General features: G+C 43.4%; 3 protein-coding genes across 4 annotated transcripts in view; 1 reads left to right on the top strand and 2 right to left on the bottom strand.

Annotated features, from left to right (window-relative positions):
* The first annotated feature begins 217 nt into the window (after nt 1-217).
* Nucleotides 218-2,823, top strand: svbp (small vasohibin binding protein). Its single transcript, XM_072383214.1, has 3 exons — nt 218-357; nt 1,018-1,156; nt 1,251-2,823. Exons 2-3 carry the CDS (start codon nt 1,043-1,045, stop codon nt 1,335-1,337), a joined length of 201 nt encoding a protein of 66 aa, XP_072239315.1. The 5' UTR covers nt 218-357; nt 1,018-1,042; the 3' UTR covers nt 1,338-2,823.
* A 3,013-nt stretch (nt 2,824-5,836) lies between these two features.
* Nucleotides 5,837-10,951, bottom strand: fbxo2 (F-box protein 2). Of its 2 annotated transcripts, none has more exons than XM_072383213.1 (6): nt 10,849-10,951; nt 10,013-10,071; nt 8,901-9,027; nt 7,472-7,564; nt 7,251-7,389; nt 5,837-7,082 (listed from the first exon to the last, which is right to left on the bottom strand). In XM_072383213.1, exons 2-6 carry the CDS (start codon nt 10,047-10,049, stop codon nt 6,948-6,950), a joined length of 531 nt encoding a protein of 176 aa, XP_072239314.1. In that variant the 5' UTR covers nt 10,050-10,071; nt 10,849-10,951; the 3' UTR covers nt 5,837-6,947. The 2 variants fall into 2 exon arrangements, with proteins under 2 accessions (XP_072239314.1, XP_072239313.1); XM_072383212.1 differs by having other exon boundaries at nt 5,838-7,082; nt 10,013-10,074; nt 10,849-10,949.
* A 1,399-nt stretch (nt 10,952-12,350) lies between these two features.
* The window catches only part of LOC140303916 (integrin alpha-5-like), a 40,102-nt gene continuing 29,995 nt past the window's right edge, over nt 12,351-22,457 (bottom strand). Inside the window, exons 20-30 of the mRNA XM_072382897.1 lie at nt 20,667-20,817; nt 20,413-20,505; nt 20,031-20,110; nt 18,319-18,399; nt 18,108-18,213; nt 17,829-17,987; nt 17,600-17,707; nt 15,123-15,236; nt 14,656-14,757; nt 14,445-14,567; nt 12,351-13,049 (exon numbers count right to left, since the gene is read on the bottom strand). Of these exons, the coding sequence (XP_072238998.1) occupies nt 12,966-13,049; nt 14,445-14,567; nt 14,656-14,757; nt 15,123-15,236; nt 17,600-17,707; nt 17,829-17,987; nt 18,108-18,213; nt 18,319-18,399; nt 20,031-20,110; nt 20,413-20,505; nt 20,667-20,817 (1,201 nt within the window). The 3' untranslated portion in view covers nt 12,351-12,965. The remainder of the gene's footprint in view (nt 13,050-14,444; nt 14,568-14,655; nt 14,758-15,122; nt 15,237-17,599; nt 17,708-17,828; nt 17,988-18,107; nt 18,214-18,318; nt 18,400-20,030; nt 20,111-20,412; nt 20,506-20,666; nt 20,818-22,457) is intronic.

Here is a 22,457-nt window from a genome sequence, read left to right as displayed (position 1 = left end):
ATTAAAAGTAATCTTACCAATTGTTACTTATATATTTTATCTTTATTGCATTGCATTTCATTGAACAACACTTGCATGCGGTGATGTGCAGTTAAAATTTAATACAACAAAAATCGAAGAAGAAGAAGAAGAAGAAGAAGAAGAAGAAGAAGAAGCGGTGCGCCACGGCTCTACACCGGAACCTTTAGGCAAACGTTCCACTGGCACACACGGATTTGTTTACTGGTGACACCTTGATAACAGCTGTTTCGGCTAGTAGCTACCAGTAGCTACCTCCAGCCAATTTAGAGCTTGACACAATATAACTTGCCATTTTGTTACTCTCTTTGACTTTTCTAAATTGTTATATTATCACGGGTAAGTTCGCCATTATCTGAACTCAAAATGTTGGGTGTGTAAAAGGAAACCAAAGCTGGCTAACATTAGCTGACTTGTTACAACCTACAACAAGGTTTATTTCTGAATGATAACACTCGTTAGTCTAGCTAACCTCTGGCGTGGAGCACCGTTTACCACCACTGATATTATTGTATGTAAATATTTTGTGTCGCTTGTGTTGCTTTTATTCTGTCCGTTAAGATGGACGTTAGTTCGTATGTTCCGCTACAATTAATGTTGAGAATGATAAACTTCTATTAGATTAGCTTGTATGCTTGGTTAATAGAGATGTATTTACTGATTCGACAGCTATTAGAATGTCCCACATTCAAGTAGATATATTAAATTGACTTGTTACACATGAAAACTATTTTATTCAGTCATTTTATGGCTGACAAAGCAGCAAATCACATTTGAGAAGCTTTAATAAGAAGTTGACCATTCGTTGGAATTTTTTTCACCTCGCTGATGCTGCAAGTGAACTTAAATGTTGAGCAAAATGGCAGTCACCCAACAGATTAGCCTATTTTTGGCCATATTAGAACAAAACGGCAGTCCTGTCATAATATGTTCTCTTTTGCATAACACGGTTTCTCTCAGACAATTAAATTATCAAGCATATGACCTTAAACCTTTCAGGTCTATTGAGTGAGAGGCTGTCACGATGGAGCCCGCCTGCCGTAAGGACAAACCAAAGCTGAACTCGACCCCGACCCGAGGAGACCGAGCCAAGCAGAAGACGGCACAGCAAGAGCTCAAACAGCGACAGAGAGCAGAGGTGAGCAACTTACCTTCTTTTCTCTTTCAATCCGCCTACTGATGATTCTAGAAGTATTCTTCACGGTGCGTAATCAACTTTGTCTAACTTACAGATATATGCTTTGAACAAAGTGATGACGGAGTTGGAACAGCAGCAGTTTGAGGCTTTTTGTAAGCAGATGCAGTCACAAGGAGAATGACGACGGTATCGCCTGCTCTGCCTCCTTCTTTTACACGGACCAGAGTGCGTTACCATCGAACAACACACTGTTAAACACTCCCTTGCACTGTTACAGACTTTAAAACGTCCATTTGTTCCCAGATATATTTGTGGTTGAAGAATACAATCTTTGTCTCTGATCTTTGACAAACTCAGATTCCTGACTGTGTTGCCTAATGATCTAGGATAGACCTTTCCTAATCTTTAGATATCAGTTTTTGCTTCATTAATGTAAAGTTTAGTATTGGTTACACCAGCTAAAGCTCTTCAGGTCAAACTAAATAGCACCACAGTGAGAATGGCAGTGAATTGGGGGGTGTTGATACAATATCTCAAATACTTCAAAACAGGTAACTTTTCCCAGTAAAAGAGAACATGCCGTGCCCTCGTAGTCTTTAAAAGGGGGTCTAGTACACACACAAGGTAGTGAGGCCCGATTTTTTTTTTTCTTAAAAGGAGCTTATTGAATAAAATACAGTTTCTGGTGGTTGTAACTGACTTTGTGAGACACCCGCTCTGAATTGAGAAAAACGGCTCCGCATTAGCACTGGTAGTCACAAAATGAACTTTGTGTCAAAGAGATCCTTCTTTGTTTTGAACACTGTTACTACTTATTTACGCAGCATATCTGAGTTTCCTTTAAACAGGACAAACAAAGTTTACAATGTAAAACTACGTCAGTACTTCTTTAATCTGCATACATGCAAATTCCACCTTCATGTTGCACTTGCTACTTTTGGCTTACTGGATGCTTCACTGTGCAACAGACAGTTCAATGTTATCTGCCCCACAGTATTTGTATCAAGTTAGAAATGTGCACTGATCGGCCACAGCATTAGATCTACTGTCGGGTGAAGTGAGCAACAGTGATCCCCTTGTCAGAAGTTATATCCTGCTGGGAAACCTTGTGTCCTGGCATTTAAGTGGATATGACTTCGACATGTACCAAAAAGCACTGTTGCAGGACATGCACAGCAGACCAGATCAGCGAACCCCACAACCCTCAGGTTGCCTTGGAAGCCTCTTGGAGAAATAGAGGCACTAGCTACGAAATCTGCCTCAAAGCTTCAGATTTTAAGTAATTTACCACCGGAAATAGTGAATGGTGACCGAGTTTTAAGCTGTTCTCTGCTAATTAGATGATGAATTGCTAGAATACCTTAACACGTCCTGTTATAAATGATAATGTTACAGTGAACTCGTTGAGTATCATAAACGTTAGCAACGACCGGAGGAGTGCGATTCAAACAAACCCTCACAGTGGATACAAGTAAGAATGGCAGAACAAGAAGTGCAATTTCAGTGAAATTTTCTGTTGCTTTAAACTAGTGTCCGGTGAAGCTTTAAAGTTTAAACGGTGTTTACACTGAACGCATCATCTGCTATGATCCGTACATTTATTACAGCATTTTATTCAACCGTCACAAACTTTGCAATCTAAATAATTATGTTTCCATTAACGTGTCATAGACTTTTTGGTTGTATTTTACAAATTTGATTTTATGAAAATAAAGATTTTTTTTTTAAATATTTCGGCTCATTTGATATGTGAATTCATTCTTTTTTTCTTTTTCGTTATTTTGCTCCACTTCTGAGAGCTGTAGAATTTCTGTCCAAAAAATGAAGTGTTAAAGCATTAATGACGCCGCTCACCATTAAGCTTTACAAAGAAAGTCCCTTGTTGTACGTCGGGCTACACGGTGATCACCCGCACAGCAAGAAGGTTCCCAGTTCAAATCTCTGCTTGGCTTTCCTGTGTGGAGTGTGCATGTTTTCACCGTGCATGCATAGGTTCTCTGGTTACTCCGGCTTCCTCCCACCCTCTAAGTTGGCCTTAGGAGTGTATGTTTGTCTCTGTGTAGCCCTGTGATGGACCTGTTCAGGATGTACCCTGCCTTTCGCCCATTAGCAGTTGGGATGAGCTCCAGCTCCTCTGATGAAGCAGGTAATGAAAATGGATGGATGGAGTTGTGAGTAGCTTTATCCTTTACAGCCCCTCACCCCTGTTGTCCTCTGTGCTGTGACCCACTCGGAATTATCTTGGGATCCTTAGAAGAGGGTCTTTTTACGTAAACCAATTTCTACTTCATACATTTTCATTTTGCAGAAAAAAAAACTCCCAAGTATCAACATGATATTTTGCTCTTAAAACATAGCAGAACACAAAACTGGAGCCCCCCTGAGTTCTTTGTTGGGAAATGGGGAAGAGATGTGGCTGTAGCTCAGGAGGAAGAGCAGTCACCCACCAATCGGAAGGTCGGTGGTTCGACTCTGGCTTCCCCAGGATACATGTCGAAGCGTCCTTGGGCAAGACACTGAACCCCAGTGTATCATTGGGGGTATGAATGTGTGTGAATGCTTAGAAAGCACGTAGTTATATCCTATGACGTGCTGTATGAATGTGTGTGAGTGGGGTGAATGCGGCATGTAGTGAAGCGCTTTGAGTGGTCAGCTAGACTAGAAAAGCGCTATACAAGTACAAGTCCATTTACCATTTACCATATTGAAATGAGGTCAGAGCACCTTTATTCTTCAACACAGCCTGAACTCACCTGGACAAACTTCCTTGTCATTTCTATGTGGCTGTTTCAATTTTTGGAATGGTCTTCAGGATCCCAGATCCTCTCTCAGGCCCTTATTGTCACGTTATCCATTCATTTGACGTAAAACGATTCTATACTTTCAAAGACTATTGCAAGTTATTTTTCATAATTATTTCAACCAACATTTGGAAGTCTCTTGTGAGTAGGGATGGCAATTGTTAAGAATTTAGCAATTCCGGCCTGCCCCTGAGCCTGCCCCTGAGCCTGCCCCTGAGCCTGCCCCTGAGCCTGCCCCTGAGCCTGCCTCTGAGCCTGCCCCTGAGCCTGCCTCTGAGCCTGACTCTGAGCCTGCCCCTGAGCCTGCCCCTGAACCTGCCCCTGAGCCTGCCTCTGAGCCTGCCCCTGAGCTTGCCCCTGAACCTGCCTCGAACCTGCCCCTGAGCCTGCCCCTGAGCCTGCCCCTGAACCTGCCTCGAACCTGCCTCTGAGCCTGCCCCTGAGCCTGCCCCTGAACCTGCCTCAAACCTGCCCCTGAGCCTGCCTCTGAGCCTGCCTCTGAGCCTGCCCCTGAGCCTGCCCCTGAGCCTGCCCCTGAACCTGCCTCGAACCTGCCTCTGAGCCTGCCCCTGAGCCTGCCCCTGAACCTGCCCCTGAGCCTGCCCCTGAACCTGCCTCGAACCTGCCCCTGAGCCTGCCCCTGAGCCTGCCCCTGAACCTGCCCCTGAACCTGCCCCTGAACCTGCCTCTGAGCCTGCCCCTGAGCCTGCCTCTGAGCCTGCCCCTGAGCCTGCCCCTGAACCTGCCTCGAACCTGCCCCTGAGCCTGCCTCTGAGCCTGCCCCTGAACCTGCCTCGAACCTGCCTCTGAGCCTGCCCCTGAGCCTGCCTCTGAGCCTGCCCCTGAGCCTGCCCCTGAACCTGCCTCGAACCTGCCCCTGAGCCTGCCCCTGAGCCTGCCTCTGAGCCTGCCTCTGAGCCTGCCCCTGAACCTGCCTCGAACCTGCCTCTGAGCCTGCCCCTGAGCCTGCCCCTGAACCTGCCCCTGAGCCTGCCTCTGAGCCTGCCCCTGAGCCTGCCCCTGAACCTGCCTCTGAGCCTGCCTCTGAGCCTGCCCCTGAGCCTGCCCCTGAGCCTGCCCCTGAACCTGCCTCTGAGCCTGCCTCTGAGCCTGCCTCTGAGCCTGCCCCTGAACCTGCCCCTGAGCCTGCCCCTGAGCCTGCCTCTGAGCCTGCGTCTGAACCTGCCTCTGAGCCTGCCCCTGAGCCTGCCCCTGAGCCTGCCCCTGAACCTGCCCCTGAGCCTGCCCCTGAGCCTGCCCCTGAGCCTGCCCCTGAACCTGCCTCTGAGCCTGCCCCTGAGCCTGCCCCTGAACCTGCCTCTGAGCCTGCCTCTGAGCCTGCCTCTGATCCTGCCCCTGAACCTGCCTCTGAGCCTGCCTCTGAGCCTGCCCCTGAACCTGCCGCTGAGCCTGCCTCTGATCCTGCCCCTGAACCTGCCTCTGAGCCTGCCTCTGAGCCTGCCCCTGAGCCTGCCTCTGAGCCTGCCGCTGAGCCTGCCCCTGAACCTGCCTCTGAGCCTGCCTCTGAGCCTGCTTTTGGTGTGAGCCCCGGTTAGGCAAGCTGATTAGCAACACGGAATTGAACTACTGGGAGCCAGATCTTTTTGAGAACTGGTTATTGATTCCCATCCCTACGTGTGATGGAGAGGATTATTATCAGGTTCCTTAGGAATCCCAATTCTGACATTCAGGGGCCCCGGAGGTCGACCCCTTGTCCCTGAACTCATCACAGGGTAGAACTGAAGACGATTGTGATCTCTGTCCGTCAGAAAGTTCAGACGAATCGCTCGCTGAATCTTGTTCCTAACACCAAGTTTGTTGTGGAAAAATTCAAATTGAGACTGAAATAAAGGTGTAAAACAATTGTCTTTGTGTGTATTTATTTTCTTCCAAGGAAAGGTCAGACGGTGGAAGAGAGTGACAAGCACATTATTCAAGCACATTAGATGCATTATTCCACTTCCTTGTGCATTTGAGAAGTTCGGGACACTTGCAGCTTTGCTGTGGTTACAGCACAGTAAATTAGAGAGTAGCCTGCTAGGGTGAAGCAAACAAGCACTTTATTGTAAGGTCAGCTGTGCACACAATGAAGATTACTGAAAGGCACTTATTAAGACAGATGAACACCAGGTACAATGCCAAACACAGAAGAAAAACAATTTTCTGAAACAAACCTCAGCCTTTTCTCCTTGTTTCCCTTCCTTAAGAATAGCTTCTTGACATCTATTACCTTCTTGGAACGGCAGCCAATGTCCAAATGTCCAAAGAAAACCTTTGAAAGACCTTCAGAAAGAACTTCAGAACTTAATTGCTTAAGATCAATTTAAATAGCACAAGAAAGTTTGGCTGCTTGGAGGCAAATTATAAATGCGGGGTGACTCAACACTTTGGTAAGTAACCATACCTCAAATAGGCTTTTTGTGTACCAAACTTACACGATTGCTGTTTATTCACTCCCTTCAAGAAAGCCAGTGTGACCAGATGTCTACTTGGTAACATGATAACTCCTGCCTCAGATGTTCAACCCACTGCAGCAGTTTTATTATTGAGAAGGACAAACCACAACAGCACACCACTGAATTCTGTATCAACAGTAACAGTTCCGTTTATTTCATCCCATTTGAATAATTGTTTGTTTTCCACACTGTCCATCAAACACACCAGTTAGTTTAACTCAAGGATGCGTCATTGTGCAGAGGTAGTAGTTTACAGATTATGGTTAATGCTAGTGCTGGAAGCTGCTATTTTAGGTTAAGTTATTAAAGCTATGTGGGTGTTTTGGAGTGTTGATGAAATCACTGCAGCACTAGATTTCCTTTGTATGGGCAGAAGCAAAATACACTGAGTTTAAATGTAAAGCTGGTCCCCTTCATTCACCTGAACCAACTCTCAGAAGCCCTCATTTTACACATATTCCATAGTCTTCCCTACCTCACACTATTCCTTGACCATACTTGGCTCCCCTCTCCTCCTCCCGCTCTCCCTCTTGTTCACGCCTCGACAGTAACAGAGCTCCCTGTGACCCGGACTCCAAACCAGCCATCCCAGAACTTGGTGTCTTGCCCTCCGTGTTCAAAGGAGATAAAACGCATCCCAGGTCCGTAGTCAGAGAACGTATGGCTGACCTGGTGTTCAAGGAAAGAGACAAACCACAGTGATCAGCGTAGGCCCCTGCATCAAATGCACAGAATGTAAAGAGCAATCTCCTCTCTGTGTTTGAACTTATATCTTTAAAAGTGATTTTTTTGTGCCCTGTTATCTCATCAATAAAACATTGCAGTGGCCTTGAAAACCTGTTTCCATGAGCAGTCATCACCCTCAGGGTCCAGAGTTACTGGCTCAGCTTTGAACTCCTCTAGGACCTCGTGGTTCTCGTCCAGCAGACACACGATCATCTGATAGGAGCAGCCGCAGTCCGTCCTGCCGCAGAACCTGCAGGATGAGCCTCGCTTTAATCTGTGGCATTCCTCACTGACAGAAACTGTGAATCCCTCCCTATCCTGCTGTGTCTTACCAGTCTTCCACTGTGACGGCAGGCTGAGCATCCAGTTGTTCAGAGGAGTAACCCTCTGCTAACAGGTCGATCACCTGTCTCTTCAGACACAACCTGGAATGCATGGTTTTTAATTAACCAGGAGGATTTTGCATTGGGATGACTGTCAACAGTCAGTTCACCTTCAGATAAAAATTAAATACGTAAGGCGATAAACAGAGATGAAATGATAAGACAAACACATGAGAGACATACGAAGAGTTAAGATAGCATTGAGATAGATGAGTTGAACATGTTAAAGACATACCAGTTTAGCAGATTTAACCACAGTACGAAGAAAAAACACAAATCTCAAACGGTCCTTGATTGTGGAGGAGATACCACATTACAACTTATCTTACAGTTTGATCATGAGAAACCCAACCCAGGTAAACTTTGGGCAGACCATGAAGCAACACTGGTGAGGAAAAAGTACATTTTAACAGAAAATAAGTTCTAGCAGAAATAGACATAGGAATGCCAGTCAACTGACTTGACTGATTAGGGGCATGCGTAAGTCAGATAGCGAGTTAATCCACCAGCTCAGAGGTCTGTGTTTTGATCACCAGCCTTTCTCCATGTCAATGTGTCCTTTGCCAACCTCACATTGCCCTCAGTTTGAAAAGAGCTGCATGTATAGAATATCATCTGTATGTGAGCGTGAATAAGAAATACTGCAATGCCAAACAGAGGTGGCTCAGCCCCCCATCACTGTCCTTACATGCATCAAGCTGACGTGGTGGAATCAACTGAGTGACCACAGCACCGCTGGTTTGTGTGGGAAGTGCCACAATGCCAGCCTGATGTGTGTCAGCACACACAAGCGGATCACTTCTGCCTCTCTTACTACGTCCCTCGAAGGCTCAAAGGTGTATCAGCACGTCATTCCACCTCTGTGTTTTCACATATGACACATATTGAAGGTGAATCAGTCTCAGTCACAAATGTGAAAGAGGCTCACGAGTTGCCCTCTAAAAGCCTTTATTATCGGTTATGTGGGATGGCCAGAAGGGTGGTCAGGCTTTAGATGGGCGGTGGCCATGGTCACGTCTGGACTCCACCCCTGTTTCTGAGCAGTCTTTTTTTCCACAGTCCGATGTTAAATTGATTGGTGATTCCAAGTTGACCATAGATTGAATGTGACTGCATGGTAGTTTGTCTCTGTTTTAGTCATGATGAACTGGTGACCTGTTTAGGTAGCACCTAACCTCTCACCCACTGCTAGCTGGGATAGGCTCAAGCCCCTATGACACCATAGACTCACTCACAAGGTCAAGCTCTAAATCTGCACCAATACAATAACCACCCCTCCCCTTCTAGAGGGTGTATTTGTATTTGGCTGTGAATTGATTTTTTTTACACTCTACACCAGACAGTGGTCATTAACTATAACAATGATAGTCTCACTCACTCAAAGGAAGTTGCAAAGTATTTGGTCACACCATCGTTGCAGAAGTCGTAACCACAGTCTCCCGGCATGTCCTCCACTTTCCACTGGCTCCCGCCATTTTCCGTCAGCTCCCAGAATTCCAGCTGCTCTGGAGGAGGGAATCCACAATCTCAAGTCTGTGTTATCTATTCTTCTATGAAGTGTTTAATTTGTCGATTTGAATGTAAGAGCAGGTTTCTTAGAGTTTGAGTTATGACCAGCACCAAAGGGCCCCAACACCATGTCTAACTAATTGTATTATATTATCCAATGCAGTCCAATCCAAATGTATCTATAAAGCACATTTAAAAACAACAAATGGTTGACCAAAGCGCTGTACATTAAGAAAATTTATATATATATATTATATTATGTTACATTATATCATGTTATAATTTGCAATCCAACATCCATTTCCGTTATAATTATGGGTTAGCAGCTCAAAGCTACATCAGCCACAGTTTGCATATAACACATTCAGGTCTTAAATTTTACTGATTAAATTGTTCTCTGGGTAGTGTAGTCAGGTGTTATACAACTTTTATATTTCTCCTACATTCTGCAGGACTGAAATACAACTCATATGAGCATTTCAAAATCAGGACATACATCATTATCAAGCATTTCCTTTAACAAGCTTGGGGTGTTCGATGGCGCATCATACACAAAACACTTTTCATTAGTCATGCATCCATAACAAGTGTTCAAGACCAAGGTTTGACAGATGTTACAGTCTGACTGTCACATCTATAGTCGCCATTTTACAGTTTGCCTTGGTTACATTTAAACACATGCTACAACAAAATGTCACTTCCTTGGTCAGGGTTTAAAAATCAAAACCACTTGGTTAGGGTTAGAAAAGATGATAGTTCTGACTAAAATACATTCTTTTTACACTGTGGCACCATAATAGATGCCATTTTTACACTTTACGTACAGTTGCACTTACCACAAGAGGTCGCATAGTCTCCAAATAGAATTGTAGGTCATATCTGCCTGCATTAGCATACTCAATAACCTCATTGTTACTTCTCTCCAACTTGTTTACTGGTATAATTACAGATCCTATATCCAGAGATATAATGGTGTCTTACCTTCCCCACTGGGATTCTTCAGCAGGTTTCTGGCCATGATCGGAAACACGTAGGAATGGCTACTTTAGCACAAAAAAAAGAAGAAAAAAAAAACAGAAGCCACAGCTTAAATCAGTGTTTCCTTCCACTGCTTTTTCCTATAAATTTTGATACCATCCACCTCTACGGTTTAAAAGAACTGTTGCTGATTGCTTTTTAGACAAACTAAAATCTTTAGTTTCAGTTAGTTTAAATACTGACAAACAATGTTGTGTCTTGCTTGGTTAAAAAGGTTAAAAAAAGAAAACCTGCTCATTTGAGGGAGCACCTGGTATCTCCAATCACTAATACCCAGTGTGCTGACTCAAAGCACAGCAGACAGAGAGAAAGGCTGGATCTTTATTTGCTGAATAGGAGGCATCACAGAGGATCAACCAGACATCAGACATACATCTATTGGCAGGAAAACAACTGGGGGCAGCTGAGCACTTTAGCTAACCATTCAATTCATGTCCAGTTTGGACAGTGTGTCTGACTGCACAAATCCTGAAATGTTCCTTGATTTGGGGAATTTCTATAACAAGTAACTATCTTGTTAATGTTTGAGTTTTGTCTGAAGGTGTATTATATCTGAAGCCCAGTGGACAGTCAGTCCAACAGATCAGTGTGCATCAAACACTGCATTTGCACTGCATTTCACTGTTAACCCCACATACAAACAGCTGAGTCATCTGTCTCAAAGTCACAGGGAGAAGAGATCCAGCACATGCATCTCAATGACATGTTTCTACTGTAAACAGCATGTAAAGCCCTGTTTGAATTCATAATACTATTTGAATTCTATGCATGTTACTCACAGCCAAGGAATGACAAGCAGAGTCCTCTGTTCCCTCTGTCTCTTTTCCTGAACACCACTTGAGCTCCTCTGCAGAATCGCACCCTCGTGACAGAGACTTTTATAGGCACACGTGCGCATGCAGGCACACACACACACACACACAGATGCACACACTGAAAGAGAGAGGGAGGGCAGGAGGAGGAGAGAAACAAAACACCCAAACTGCAGGAAGTAGCGTCCATCCAGCAGAATTCAGCAGCTCACTACATACACACACTCAGCACAAATATCAATCAGAGCAAACGCATCAGCTGCAGTGGCTTATTTTTCACACAAGTAGTCAGTAAATCATAAAATGATCATAGATATCTCAGCAACTGACTCATAAGTATTTAGCTGGTTATCAACTACTTTTTGAGCCAGTCGTAAATTTGTGTTTTCATCTTTGTGTTGTAAGACTGCGTTGCCAGTATCTCTGTATGCACTGCTTAACATGAGCAACTCCTGTTAACCAGTGTATGCACATGACACTGAGGTATCATTATCTTATATGCAAGTTAGCCCATAACTGCGTACAAAAGTGATTAAAATCAAGCTGTTTTTAAATGAAGAGTAAACAAAAAATAACTTTTCAATGGATGAAAATGATTTCTTATTTCCAGTCAGGGGATCCATCCTGGTCATTCTATGATGCATTCACTCCCCATCACACTGAGTTGAGTTGTGTGGAAAAATTTGAACCTCTGAACCAACATCGATCTGCCTGTGAAGCACATGGCCCAGACTCCACATGTCAGGGAAGAAAGCTGTCTGTAGCATCTGCAGGTCTGCGGAGGCACTCCCAATACTGCAGCATATGCTATGAAATGCTGCTAACCCATTTTATACCATGTATCATGACGTTTTCTGTTAATTCTATTATCTCTGTTATCTCAAGATAACAAAGCTTAGCTTTGCCTGATAACGAGTTTTCATGTTTCCACAAGAAATACGCCCTTTTTTTTCTTACTTGAGATCCCAAAATATTAGAAAACCTCATGACAAAACAAGCTTTGGTTTCTAGAGGTTACATTTTTGTTATTAAAGTGAGTTTTTAAATGAGTAGCTCCTGTGTTAACATCTAACTTCATCGTTTTTATTGTCATAACAATTAAGGAGGCTCAATAATTAACAATCAATATTCAATCATTTTTTTTAACAACTAATTTTCTTAACTTGATCAAATGTCATGGTCAAAATTTTATATTGTCTTTGACTAACTGGGTCTGCAGTTCATGACTATAGATGAGGCCAATGTGTAAACTGTCTGGCAAACTGAGAGCTTCAATTTGCAACTTCCTCTTCCCCAAAGCTCCAACCTGCCTGTCGGTCCTCCCCACCTGCAGGGGGCGATTCATACGTTTTACAACAGAGTATCATGGCCTGAGATTTTGAGCTGCTGGTCCTCACTTCAGCCTCTTCATTCAGATAATACTGTCTCTCTTTGGTTTCCACTGACTCACAGCTGACCCATGAAAAGGATTGTGGGTGGGTATACAAAATTAGGCTTTATTCTGAGCCACATCAACAAAAGGTCCAAACACAGTGATTACATTGCATCATAAACACACAACCTCCCAATATGGGAGAGGAATGATTCAAGTCAAACATTGCAATTCCATCAGGTGTTTCCTGCAGACAGTACAACATTCAATCAATCAATAGGAAAACACTGTGCCATAAATAACAAGTGGTGTATAGATCATACAAACGCAGGAATTTCAAGAGATAAAAAACATTAGGATTGCAAACATGGTTTAAAATACGACTCTTTGGAAAAAGACAAGCTTTAGTGCCTTTTGTTAGAGGTGCATTTGTTTATCTGAGTTCATCCATGATTAGGAGGAATTTTCCACACGCAGGAGCTCCTGAGGAGGCTCGGACTGTACAGATTCATGTCCAAAACAGCAGTGCATAATCACCTGCATGACCCCTGTCGTCTTCTCTGCTTTGGCATCTTAGTGCAGCACCAGATAGTGTATTCCAGTGATACAGCACCCGTAACTGTCCCTGCACAAATGGGGGTGCTTGTTTGGGAATGTGGTGACACTTCCAGTTCTTTGGAACAGCTGCAGGGGGGACAACCTTGTCTTGGATCTAAGCTTCAGAGGACGCCTGGGGTTTGAGGTGGGCCTTTTCCATGGTGGTTCCATACGGATCTGCCCTTTTAAAGAAGCCCATCTGCAGGGAAACACAGAGAGATCACATACAAGTCATCACACGTAAGTTAGGAAAGAATATCATTATCCACCACTATCATTAGAATCGTTACTATTAGAACATCAATATCAGTTGTCTGTACTGGGGGCAAAAACCAAGTGTGATATTTGATGAGTCTGTCTTTCCTATTCAAAGAATGAGTTGTATTGATTAAAAAAGGAAGTGGTAGCACCACGGTCGTGGTCAAAAATTTCCCAGCAGAGGCAGCAGCCGAGCCGGAAGAGGAACAGCAACATCAGTGAGGACACCTGCTTCTACAGGTTAGCACTACGATGGATGGATGGATGGATGGATGGATGGATGGATGGATGGATGGATGGATGGATGGATGGATGGATGGATGGATGGATGGATGGATGGATGGATGGATGGATGGATGGATGGATGGATGGATGGATGGATGGATGGATGGATGGATGGATGGATGGATGGATGGATGGATGGATGGATGGATGGATGGATGGATGGATGGATGGACCTCAGTTTATCCAGGAGTCTCAAAATCTGGCTTTTTTTTCCAGCAACTTTGTCCACTATCATGTCATAGTTCCCTAATGTGCATCATCAGCTGTGACCACTAAAAACGAATGATCCACCACTACTTCTCAGATCATGGCACTTTACTGCCCAAAGAAAAGCAACATTTTAAAAAGATCATCATCCCCTCCCCTGCCCAAACACAGGCCTAAAAAATCATGCTTTAAAATAAACACTGAAAACTTACTTTTCAACAAGCTCTCTACAAACATCCAATCTTTCTCCATTTTGGAAGTACATCGACACATTGCACTTTCAAACTCACTTCAAAATGGAAATAACAGTAGAATTTGTAGAAAGTGTTTTAACTACACTTTTGTCAACATCAGTTCAACATGCCAGACTGGATGCTATTACAAAAACAGATGATTTCCTCATTTGTATACATAAGAACGATCAAACTTCATGTGTTAGCTGATAAAAGGTGTGATTTTATGTGATTATTTAAAAAAAAAAAGCATGGTAAGGACTGGTAAGTGTGTGTGTGTGTTTCAACGTGACAATTCAATAATTAAATGTGAGGAAAAAAGGACATTGGCCCAGAATTCATACGATATCCTTTGGAGTAGCAGCAGCTGTGTTGTGTAAGCTGATGCGTTGTGCATAAAATAAATAAAGTTAAACAATGTGTGAGACGACTGGATGGGTAAATAGTTGACAGGGTTAAGGGGCCCTTAATAAATTTTAGCCCCAGGGTGCCGTTGCACATAAAGTAGCCTCGCTCGGCCCGTTGCTTGTGCTGGATCACATCAGATCTTTCCTAAGTGTGTTTCTTCCATGGTGCTTGTAGGGTAGAATGGTTCTTTCTCTGCCTCTTACCTTGTACAGCAGATATATGAGCAGTGCCAGCAACAGCAGTCCTACTAGAACAGCCAGGATAATGATCCACACTGGAACCCAGAAGTGGGTTTCCGGCTTGTTCCACATCACAGCCGCCGCCACCTGAATAACAGCACAGAGCGGAGCGTGAAACCTTGCTCTGGCATCCACGTGTAAATCACAAGGAACGTATGAAACCAGATGAATTTACCTTTTTGGATCCAGATGGCTTGAATTTGGGAGGAATAGAATATGGCATACTGTTGACTTTGTACTGAACGGAGCACTCCAGGACGTAGTGCTTGTTGGGCCACTGTGGACGAGCAAAGGACAAAAGCACAATCAATGGGTACCAGATCAGATCAAACTCTTTGAATCAGCATGCTTTATGTATTCATACAGTTCACACTTAATGTGTGGAAATATGATGAAATATACCGATGTCATTGAAAGTAAACGATCTGATCCGTTATGAGATTTGATAATTAATGCAGAGCGTGCCTAAAATTCAGAATGAAAAAACTATGACCCTCCAGCAGAGGGCAGTATGTGAGCACAGACTGCTTCACACTGTCACGGCCTACACCTCGACTCTGCTCTGGGCTTTTACCCTTGACTTTTACCCCCTCGTACTAGCAGTCAGCTGTATGTTTACCGCGCGTGCCCCTGTAGTCTCACCTGGATGAAGGTTTCAGCCCAGAGTCTGGAGCGCACAGTCAGGATGACGCTGCCTCCTCTCTCCAGCAGCCCCACGTCACACTGCAGCTCCCAGCACTCCACTGTACCGCACGTCTGCAGGGGACAGAGCCAAACGTCACCACTTCTATCGTTAAGTCATTTTCCCTCAAGACATCGTGGACTTACAGTCCCTCAAAAGCACTTTAGATTTTCATAAAAGCTTGATTTGTTGAACATATGAAACTTCCACACTTTGTGAACTTTGGCACTTCAGTGCCTCTTTGGGCAGTTAAAGGTCTGTGCGACAGTAACTCTGAGGCCAAGAACAATTTTTCCTGAAGAGACATAAGTAAACTATATCATGATCTCAAAATACAAATGACCCACTTTAGCTGTTGCCATAAACTTCATCCATAGCCACAAGACTTGTATGCAATGGAATGTTTCCTAGGCTTTGACAGATATCATAACTCTAGCAGTGATTTTTAAAGCAACATAAAAACGTGCATCTTTTTACAGTCTTTGTGGGTTTTTTTCTTTTGCTCTGTTTGTTTTCAGCATCTTTTGAACATCACCAGCCAGTCGAACAGTTTTGGCATCACCAACCGTCTAAAATTGTCCCCAAATCTTCGAGCGGACCGCGTGTTAGGCAGTGCTCAGTGAAATTATAAAGACCTGAAAGTGACTGCTTTATAGCGAGCTGACATGAAAAAAAAGGCTCCGCGACAAGACGACGTCGGTAAAACTCTGCTGACATTTACAACTCCACAAAACCTACAGTTGTGGACCAGAGCCCTTTTTCAGCAGTATGCCGTGTCCTTCTCTTCATGTGTTTAAATAAGCAGAAGAGGTTTTTTAAAAAATTAATTGTCCATTCAATACTTTTTCACTTTTCGCTGGCCTTCAAGAAACAGCACTTCCCATGAACTGCACACATGGACAGAAATGTCCAGGAATGAGCAGGGGTTGGGACTTTGTTAAGAAAAAAAATCACGAGTATCGGTGAGTTTCCTGAATATGGCGACACAACAGCATAGTTCCCACACTGTTGCAATTGTTGTTCCCTCTCGAAGGTTGGAGTATTTTACAGGAATAGTTGTGAAGTGTAGTTTGACTAATACTACAAAGAAGTTTGAAAGAACAAGGCTAACTTTTTCAAAAAGGCCTCTGAAAGATAGGAAGAGATTTCAAGGTTTACATTAAAAAACAGTTTTCAGAGAGTTTCTGTAGATGGTGCTATTTTCTTACTCATTCCAGCTGTGTGAAAACTCTTTAAAGAAGCACTGACTGTGTAAAACTAATGCTAATATTCAGCAGTGAAACTGTGGAGGATGGGAGGATGAGCAGTTACTTATTCATGTGGCTGGGTTCTCTGGTGCTCACATAGTGCTTTTAAATACCATCAGAGATGGGCTGTCAAACATCCCAGTCACTGACGCACGCTGAACCAAAATAGCTCTATAAATCACAATGCTAATTAACTCCACTTCACAAACAATTACAGCGAGGAGCGGAAGATGTTGACCAGAGCTCATCATATCTGTTCCCATTTCCTCTGTTAAAACAAATGACCTCATTAGAATTTAAATGTTCAGCGCAGAAGGCAAGGCTTCTTTTTCTCACAATCTGATTGGGTTTTAGTTTTGCTGTTCTGCGTGCAAATCCAAAGGACTCTCAGCAGAGCCATTTTAAATGAAAACACAGTGGGAATGAAGACCCTAACACAAGGGTACTGACTTTATTTGAGAGCCTGTGTTGTGGCCTGTTTGGAGAGAGCAGATCTGCAGACTCACATCACCAAGACTCAACTGACATGTTGAGCTGAGGAGGAAAGAGAAAGGGGCCTCCTGGAGTCTTTATGGAACACATGGAGTCCACTGACAAGAAACAAATGTTTTTCAAAAGACTCGAGAAAAAATCAAAACCAAAGCAGACTCTTCACTAAGTTTACAATTTCAGATTTGCTTGGTTTGTCAATACATGAGAAAAAAATTGTGATTCTGAAACTTGTGATTCTGTGTGCATTTTCTGTCTTTAACAGGGCTATGCTAACAGTTTCCCTTTGCTCTCTTTGTGCTAAGCTAGGCTAAAACTTACTCACACATGACTGATATTTATCAGTTTTACTCACAGTTTATCACATTATCGATGTTCTGTTTAAAGTCAGAGTAAAGGTTTGATAGGCCTTCATAGCTCCAGGGGTGCCGAGGCTAACGGTAAGGCTAGATTAGCTGCTACTAGCATCAGCCTAATCTCTGAGCAAAACGTTGCATTCTGGGTAACAAAGGTTGTGATGAGAAAGCATTTGTTCAATGAAAAGATGATAGCTAAGGTTCAACTGCATACATTTTCAGAATGAGCCTGCCGTTGTTAAAGAAAGACCATGTTAAATCAGAGCACAAAACAATATAGATCTTGGCACCAGAAAACTAAGTGTGTCCAAGCTCAGCAGAAGGCAGTTCTGTTTTATGTCTCACCAGGTTTCCTTGTTCAATCAGAGGACCCCTGTACGCCTCCCTCTTCTGGATGTGGTGCTCTGTGCTGGACTTCATTGATGCAGGACCCTCTGCTGCTGGAGGCTGAAGCTGCATACATTGACAGAGTCAATAACAAACACAATCCAATGTTCAGGGCCGGGAATAGACCAAAGATAATGGTGTCTCCATGCCAACCAAGCCGTTTGTGTGTTGACACCTGTGTCTTCACCTTGAGTTTCAGTGCATTGACGGTTGTTTTGGAGAAGCAGCTGAGTGGCCCCTCAGTGACCACCTCCACAGGATAGAGCAGCTCGTGGCCGGGAGCCCTCAGGGGACATTTCACCACCAAGGTTGAGTGGCTTACTACGCTGGGGCCATTATTCACCAACTGAGAGAGACAGTCATACAGTGAACTTAGATATTGTTGCTGCAAACGCAATACAAACATCACACTGAATATATAAATATGCTTTCTTTTAAAAAACCTCAAACAGATAACACAGTGTACCTCATAAACCTGTTGGAGCTCAGGGCCAATGTCCTGCTCCTCCCCCAGGCTGTGACTAACAGTCCAGTTGGGAGGAGGAAAGATGACTTTGTCTGGCCGAGAAACACTGCGAGAGCCACGATAACACAGCCACGTTAGCCCCAGTCATAATAATCATCATTATATGAATGTAATTAAATTAAATGATGGAAGATTGACAATGGAGCCTCACCCCTGCAGGATGACATCAGCCATGGCAGCAACCTCCAGCTCAAACAGCACCACCTCACTCTCTGAGTTATTAGCATTTTTACTGCAACACGCAGGAAGACAAAAGGGTGGATGACTCACAAAGATTTTACTATCTTACGAAATGCAATATGAAAAGAGATTTAAGACAAATATTTGCCAAAATTAGTATATTAAAATCACACTTCGAGAAGCCTGTGGGAACTTAAAGATGTCGCTCTTATTTTTTAAGTCAAAAAGAAGCTGAAATCAAAGCATTTATCTTTGGCATTGTTACAGGTGAAGTGGAATCATAGTAACTATGAGTTGTGCCTTTTGTTGCTGTACAAAGTCTCACTGATGTTTTCCAGTGACAATGTTGAGTGACTCGCAGCTGCAGTACTTCTGCTGCTTCAGTAAGGATATAACTGACACTCTTTTGGCTCAATCGTCAGTTAAGTGATTAAAATCATTGCAATATCTATCTTGTTTTTAGATAAAAAAGTAAAAAGTTCAAGCTTATGCACTGACAGTTTTTATAGTTAGACAATGACCGAGCGAATAATTCTGTCCCATGAGCAGCTGCGAGTGAGCAAAAGCCAAAGATGTCACTGCTGAGAACACTGAAAGAGATTTACATCTTAAATCAGTTCACTTTGGAATACTTCATCAGATTTGATAGAATTTAACAGCTGTGGCGTCACACAATTTCAGATGACATATGACATGAAGTATCTTGAACTCATCTATTCAAATTAGCACCTCTGATTGGCTTCTTGTCAGTAGGAACTGAAGATTGAGGCGTGTGGTATTGCAGTTAACTTGTCTGCTGTCCCAAACAATGCAGAAACAAAGCCTGCACTGTTAACACGGGCATCCTTAAGTACATACAGCACAACATGGAGCCGTGGAGTGCCCATCTCAACCCATGCAACCATCATAGCTTGTGTTTTAATGCTTGTTCGCAAGGCCTTTGCTGACATTACTATTTTTCATCCTCACCAGTACACAAAGGCCTGCCAGGTCCCTCTGCGGCCGACCACATGCAGCCTGTGCAGACTGAACAAGCTGAATATGTATGTGCCTGCTTCAATTACCATTCAGAAAAAGTACATAACAGGCAAAGAAGAGGAGCTGCAGAGGAACAACCCGGAGGATTGTTTTGAGGAGAGACTTTGCAGGAGAATCAGCCTTATCCACACCTCCAAAATGTTCCCTAGACCCGGTTGTTCCTTGGTTTACATGCCCATGCATATATATAAGGGGCTCAAGGTTTGTTACACAGAAAGATCTGGACACTCCTTTGCAGAAATCGTAATGAAAAGGGAAGGCACTTAAGAAAATACAGAAACAGGAGCTTAGATGAAGCATCTTTCTATCCAACACAAGCAAACCTGACCCAGAGTGAACAGGAGCTGCACTGTGGACTGTCTCATTTCTAACATGCATGTAGTTGTCTGTGCAGAACAAAGACTGGTTGGAACTTTCTCTCTTTTTTTCAGGCACAAGCAGATATCGTGGAACCTGGAGGGATTCTCTCGTGACATTGTGCGTTAGTCAGTTGCCTCCAAATGAAAATGTTTTCAATGATGTTGAGCATGCATGAGGCAACTGAACAATCAGCAGGGTTAGAACTAATTCAGCCTGCGCATTAACCACACGTGACCACATCTGACCGAACAGTCCAGGGCTCTCAGTGAGAAAGAACTGACCTACCTTCGTATCTGAAGCTCAAACTGGACAGTGTTGTGAGTATCCTTCAATCTCGGCACAGTGAACCGAAGGCCGGCCCATGACTACACACAGAAAATTCAGTTAATGCCTTCCAATTGTGATGGTTTCACGTTTAAACAGGTAGTTAGTAATGAGAAGCAGATCCTGAATTCTTTTTCTGTCTTAGAAACATGTTGAAACAAGGAACTGATCGCTGTCTTTAGATAAGAATTAGGTTTGTGTTTTCACTTTTCTAACAGCTCAGTGTAAAAACATGTTGCGTTTGCTTGTGAATGAATCACACAAGTTGACTTGACTTAATTGTACAGAAACACAAAAAGGGGAACAGAGCCAAGAACAACATGTGGGTTTTTCGGACTCTTACACTGGTACCAGACTTCATGGGGTTTCCCAGATCACACACGAGATAGCGAGTCTGGTTTTCAGCCTCATAGCTGCACGTCAGCTGAGTCAAACTCTGAGAAAAAACACAAAGACATTTTGCATGACTTTTGCTGGAAGAAACAGTTCACAGCAATATGGGAATTGGACCGGAAATTTCCAGACTTTCAACCCTCAGCTGAGACTCATAAAGGTCCTCACTAAGTGTACAGCTACACAGACTGTCATCCGCCTCACCGCATTGCTGCGAGCTATCCCGCTGTAGTCGGCCTCTGGGGGCAGCACCACATACAGCTCAGCCTCGTAGGCCCCTCCCTCTCCCTCATTCCTGGCGTTAAAGGTCAGGCTCAAAGGGTTTTCATCGCCCAGGTAAACCTCTGCTCTGTCACTGTGAAAAAAAACCCACAACAACATCACTATGATTCCTTTCAAGCTTGTAGGGTCTCAGGTGATTTTCTTACGAAAAACATTTAATGCAGACTGAGGCTCTTTTATTTTCAACTGTTCAGAATTTAGGGAAAAAGATAAATAAAAGAAATGTATGCTTTTTCTTTCACCATTTGGACATAAAGTCAAACATATGGACTCACTGGCTCATTCAAAATTAATGTGTGCTCAAACGTTTGACAGGTACTGTATAACACTGAGAATTAATTTCATGAATTAATGGATCTATCAAATCTATCAAAGATTTTATACATCAGGACATCATTTTGAAAATCGTCTGGGCCTTGTCTTTGTCTTTAAATTAGGTAATTACAGCCTCTGATGAACAACAACATATTACATAATACAAAATGACAAAAGATAAAATGCACAAGCAATGAGTGAAAAACCAAATAGGAACATCATTCAACAGTTTGTGGAAGCACCTTTAGCAGCATTGACTCATTTTCTGTATGATGTATCAGTCTCTCACATCAGTTTGGAGGAATGTTGGTCCACTCTTCTTTACAAAGTTGCTTCAGTTCATTGAGGTTTACATCATTAACTGCTCTCTTAAGGTCCCACCACAGCATTTCAGTCAGGTTGATGTCTGGACTTTGACTGGACCTTTGCAACACCTTGATTCTTTTCTTTTTCACACATTCTGTTGTAGATCTGCTGCTGTGTTTGGGTCATTGTCCTGTTGATGAGTCAGTTTCAGGCAAGCTTTATCTGTCAGACTGATGGCCTCACATCTGACTCTAGAATACTTTGGTAAACAGAGGAGCTCATGTTGGACTCAATGACTGCAAGGTGTCCAGGTCCTGTGGCTGCAGAACAAGCCCACATCATCAGCCCTCCGATAGATGGTTAAACTACAACCGGAACTGTAAGCTGTGAATTGAGCTTTAACCAATAAGCGCAGCTCAACTTTACTCTGCATGCAAAGGTGTACGTTTTAAAACAGCAAGCCTGTGCTGCAGAATCAGATAAGTGACAACATCATGATTGCATTGAGAGAAGTGTTCGGCGCTGATGGCTTTTCTTTATAGGCACAGACTCAGCTTGATGACTGCTTCTGCAACTGGCTCAGAAGGGCATCAATCTTTACCCCTACTGAGTACTCATAGCTTACAATGAGGACAGATAGGCACATCAGTACCAGCATGAACTAGCAATGTAAAAAGGGCTTCTGTGCACTTGTTTCATTTCATCTCAGGGTGGGAGGGAGTCTCTACTGTTGTTTGTCTGCTGTACTTTTCCTCTGTTTCAAGTGTGTTTATTGACACTGTTGGACTACTCAGTTTGTGTTTTTTTGTACTCTGTGACTCTCGTTAGCAGACGGAATCACCCCTACAAAACCAACAGCATGGCAGTAGATTCAAAGGAGTGTTTTGTATTTCAGCCATCACTTTCATCCATCTTGAATAGTGCTTCTATCAACTGCAATAAAAGTGACTGAAAACGTCACCGTCCATTTACAGACTGCATACCAGCGCATGTTAGCTTGCGCTGCCCCGTCTGTTTAAAGTCACTAGGTGCAGGGCATGACCAAAATCCCCAAGTGGAACCTAAAAGGTAATGAAAATCAGGGATGTAAAG

Source organism: Leuresthes tenuis, unplaced genomic scaffold, assembly GCF_036924035.1.
Source record: "Leuresthes tenuis unplaced genomic scaffold, fLeuTen1.0.hap1 SCAF_3, whole genome shotgun sequence".
Classification (NCBI taxonomy): domain Eukaryota; kingdom Metazoa; phylum Chordata; class Actinopteri; order Atheriniformes; family Atherinopsidae; genus Leuresthes; species Leuresthes tenuis.
Note: the sequence above shows the minus strand (reverse complement) of the source record. Positions and strands in the feature narration are given on the sequence as shown.

Bases quoted from the DNA above. Each gene is read 5' to 3' on its own strand.
- svbp (XM_072383214.1), top strand. From the start codon at position 1,043: ATGGAGCCCGCCTGCCGTAAGGACAAACCAAAGCTGAACTCGACCCCG. The intron at 1,157-1,250 runs GTGAGCAACTTA...TCTAACTTACAG, and splicing joins AACAGCGACAGAGAGCAGAG to ATATATGCTTTGAACAAAGT.
- fbxo2 (XM_072383213.1), bottom strand. From the start codon at position 10,049: ATGGCCAGAAACCTGCTGAAGAATCCCAGTGGGGAAG. The intron at 9,028-10,012 runs GTAAGACACCAT...TCCCTCCTCCAG, and splicing joins GAAGAATCCCAGTGGGGAAG to AGCAGCTGGAATTCTGGGAG. The intron at 7,083-7,250 runs GTTTTCAAGGCC...CTTGAACACCAG, and splicing joins ATGACTGCTCATGGAAACAG to GTCAGCCATACGTTCTCTGA.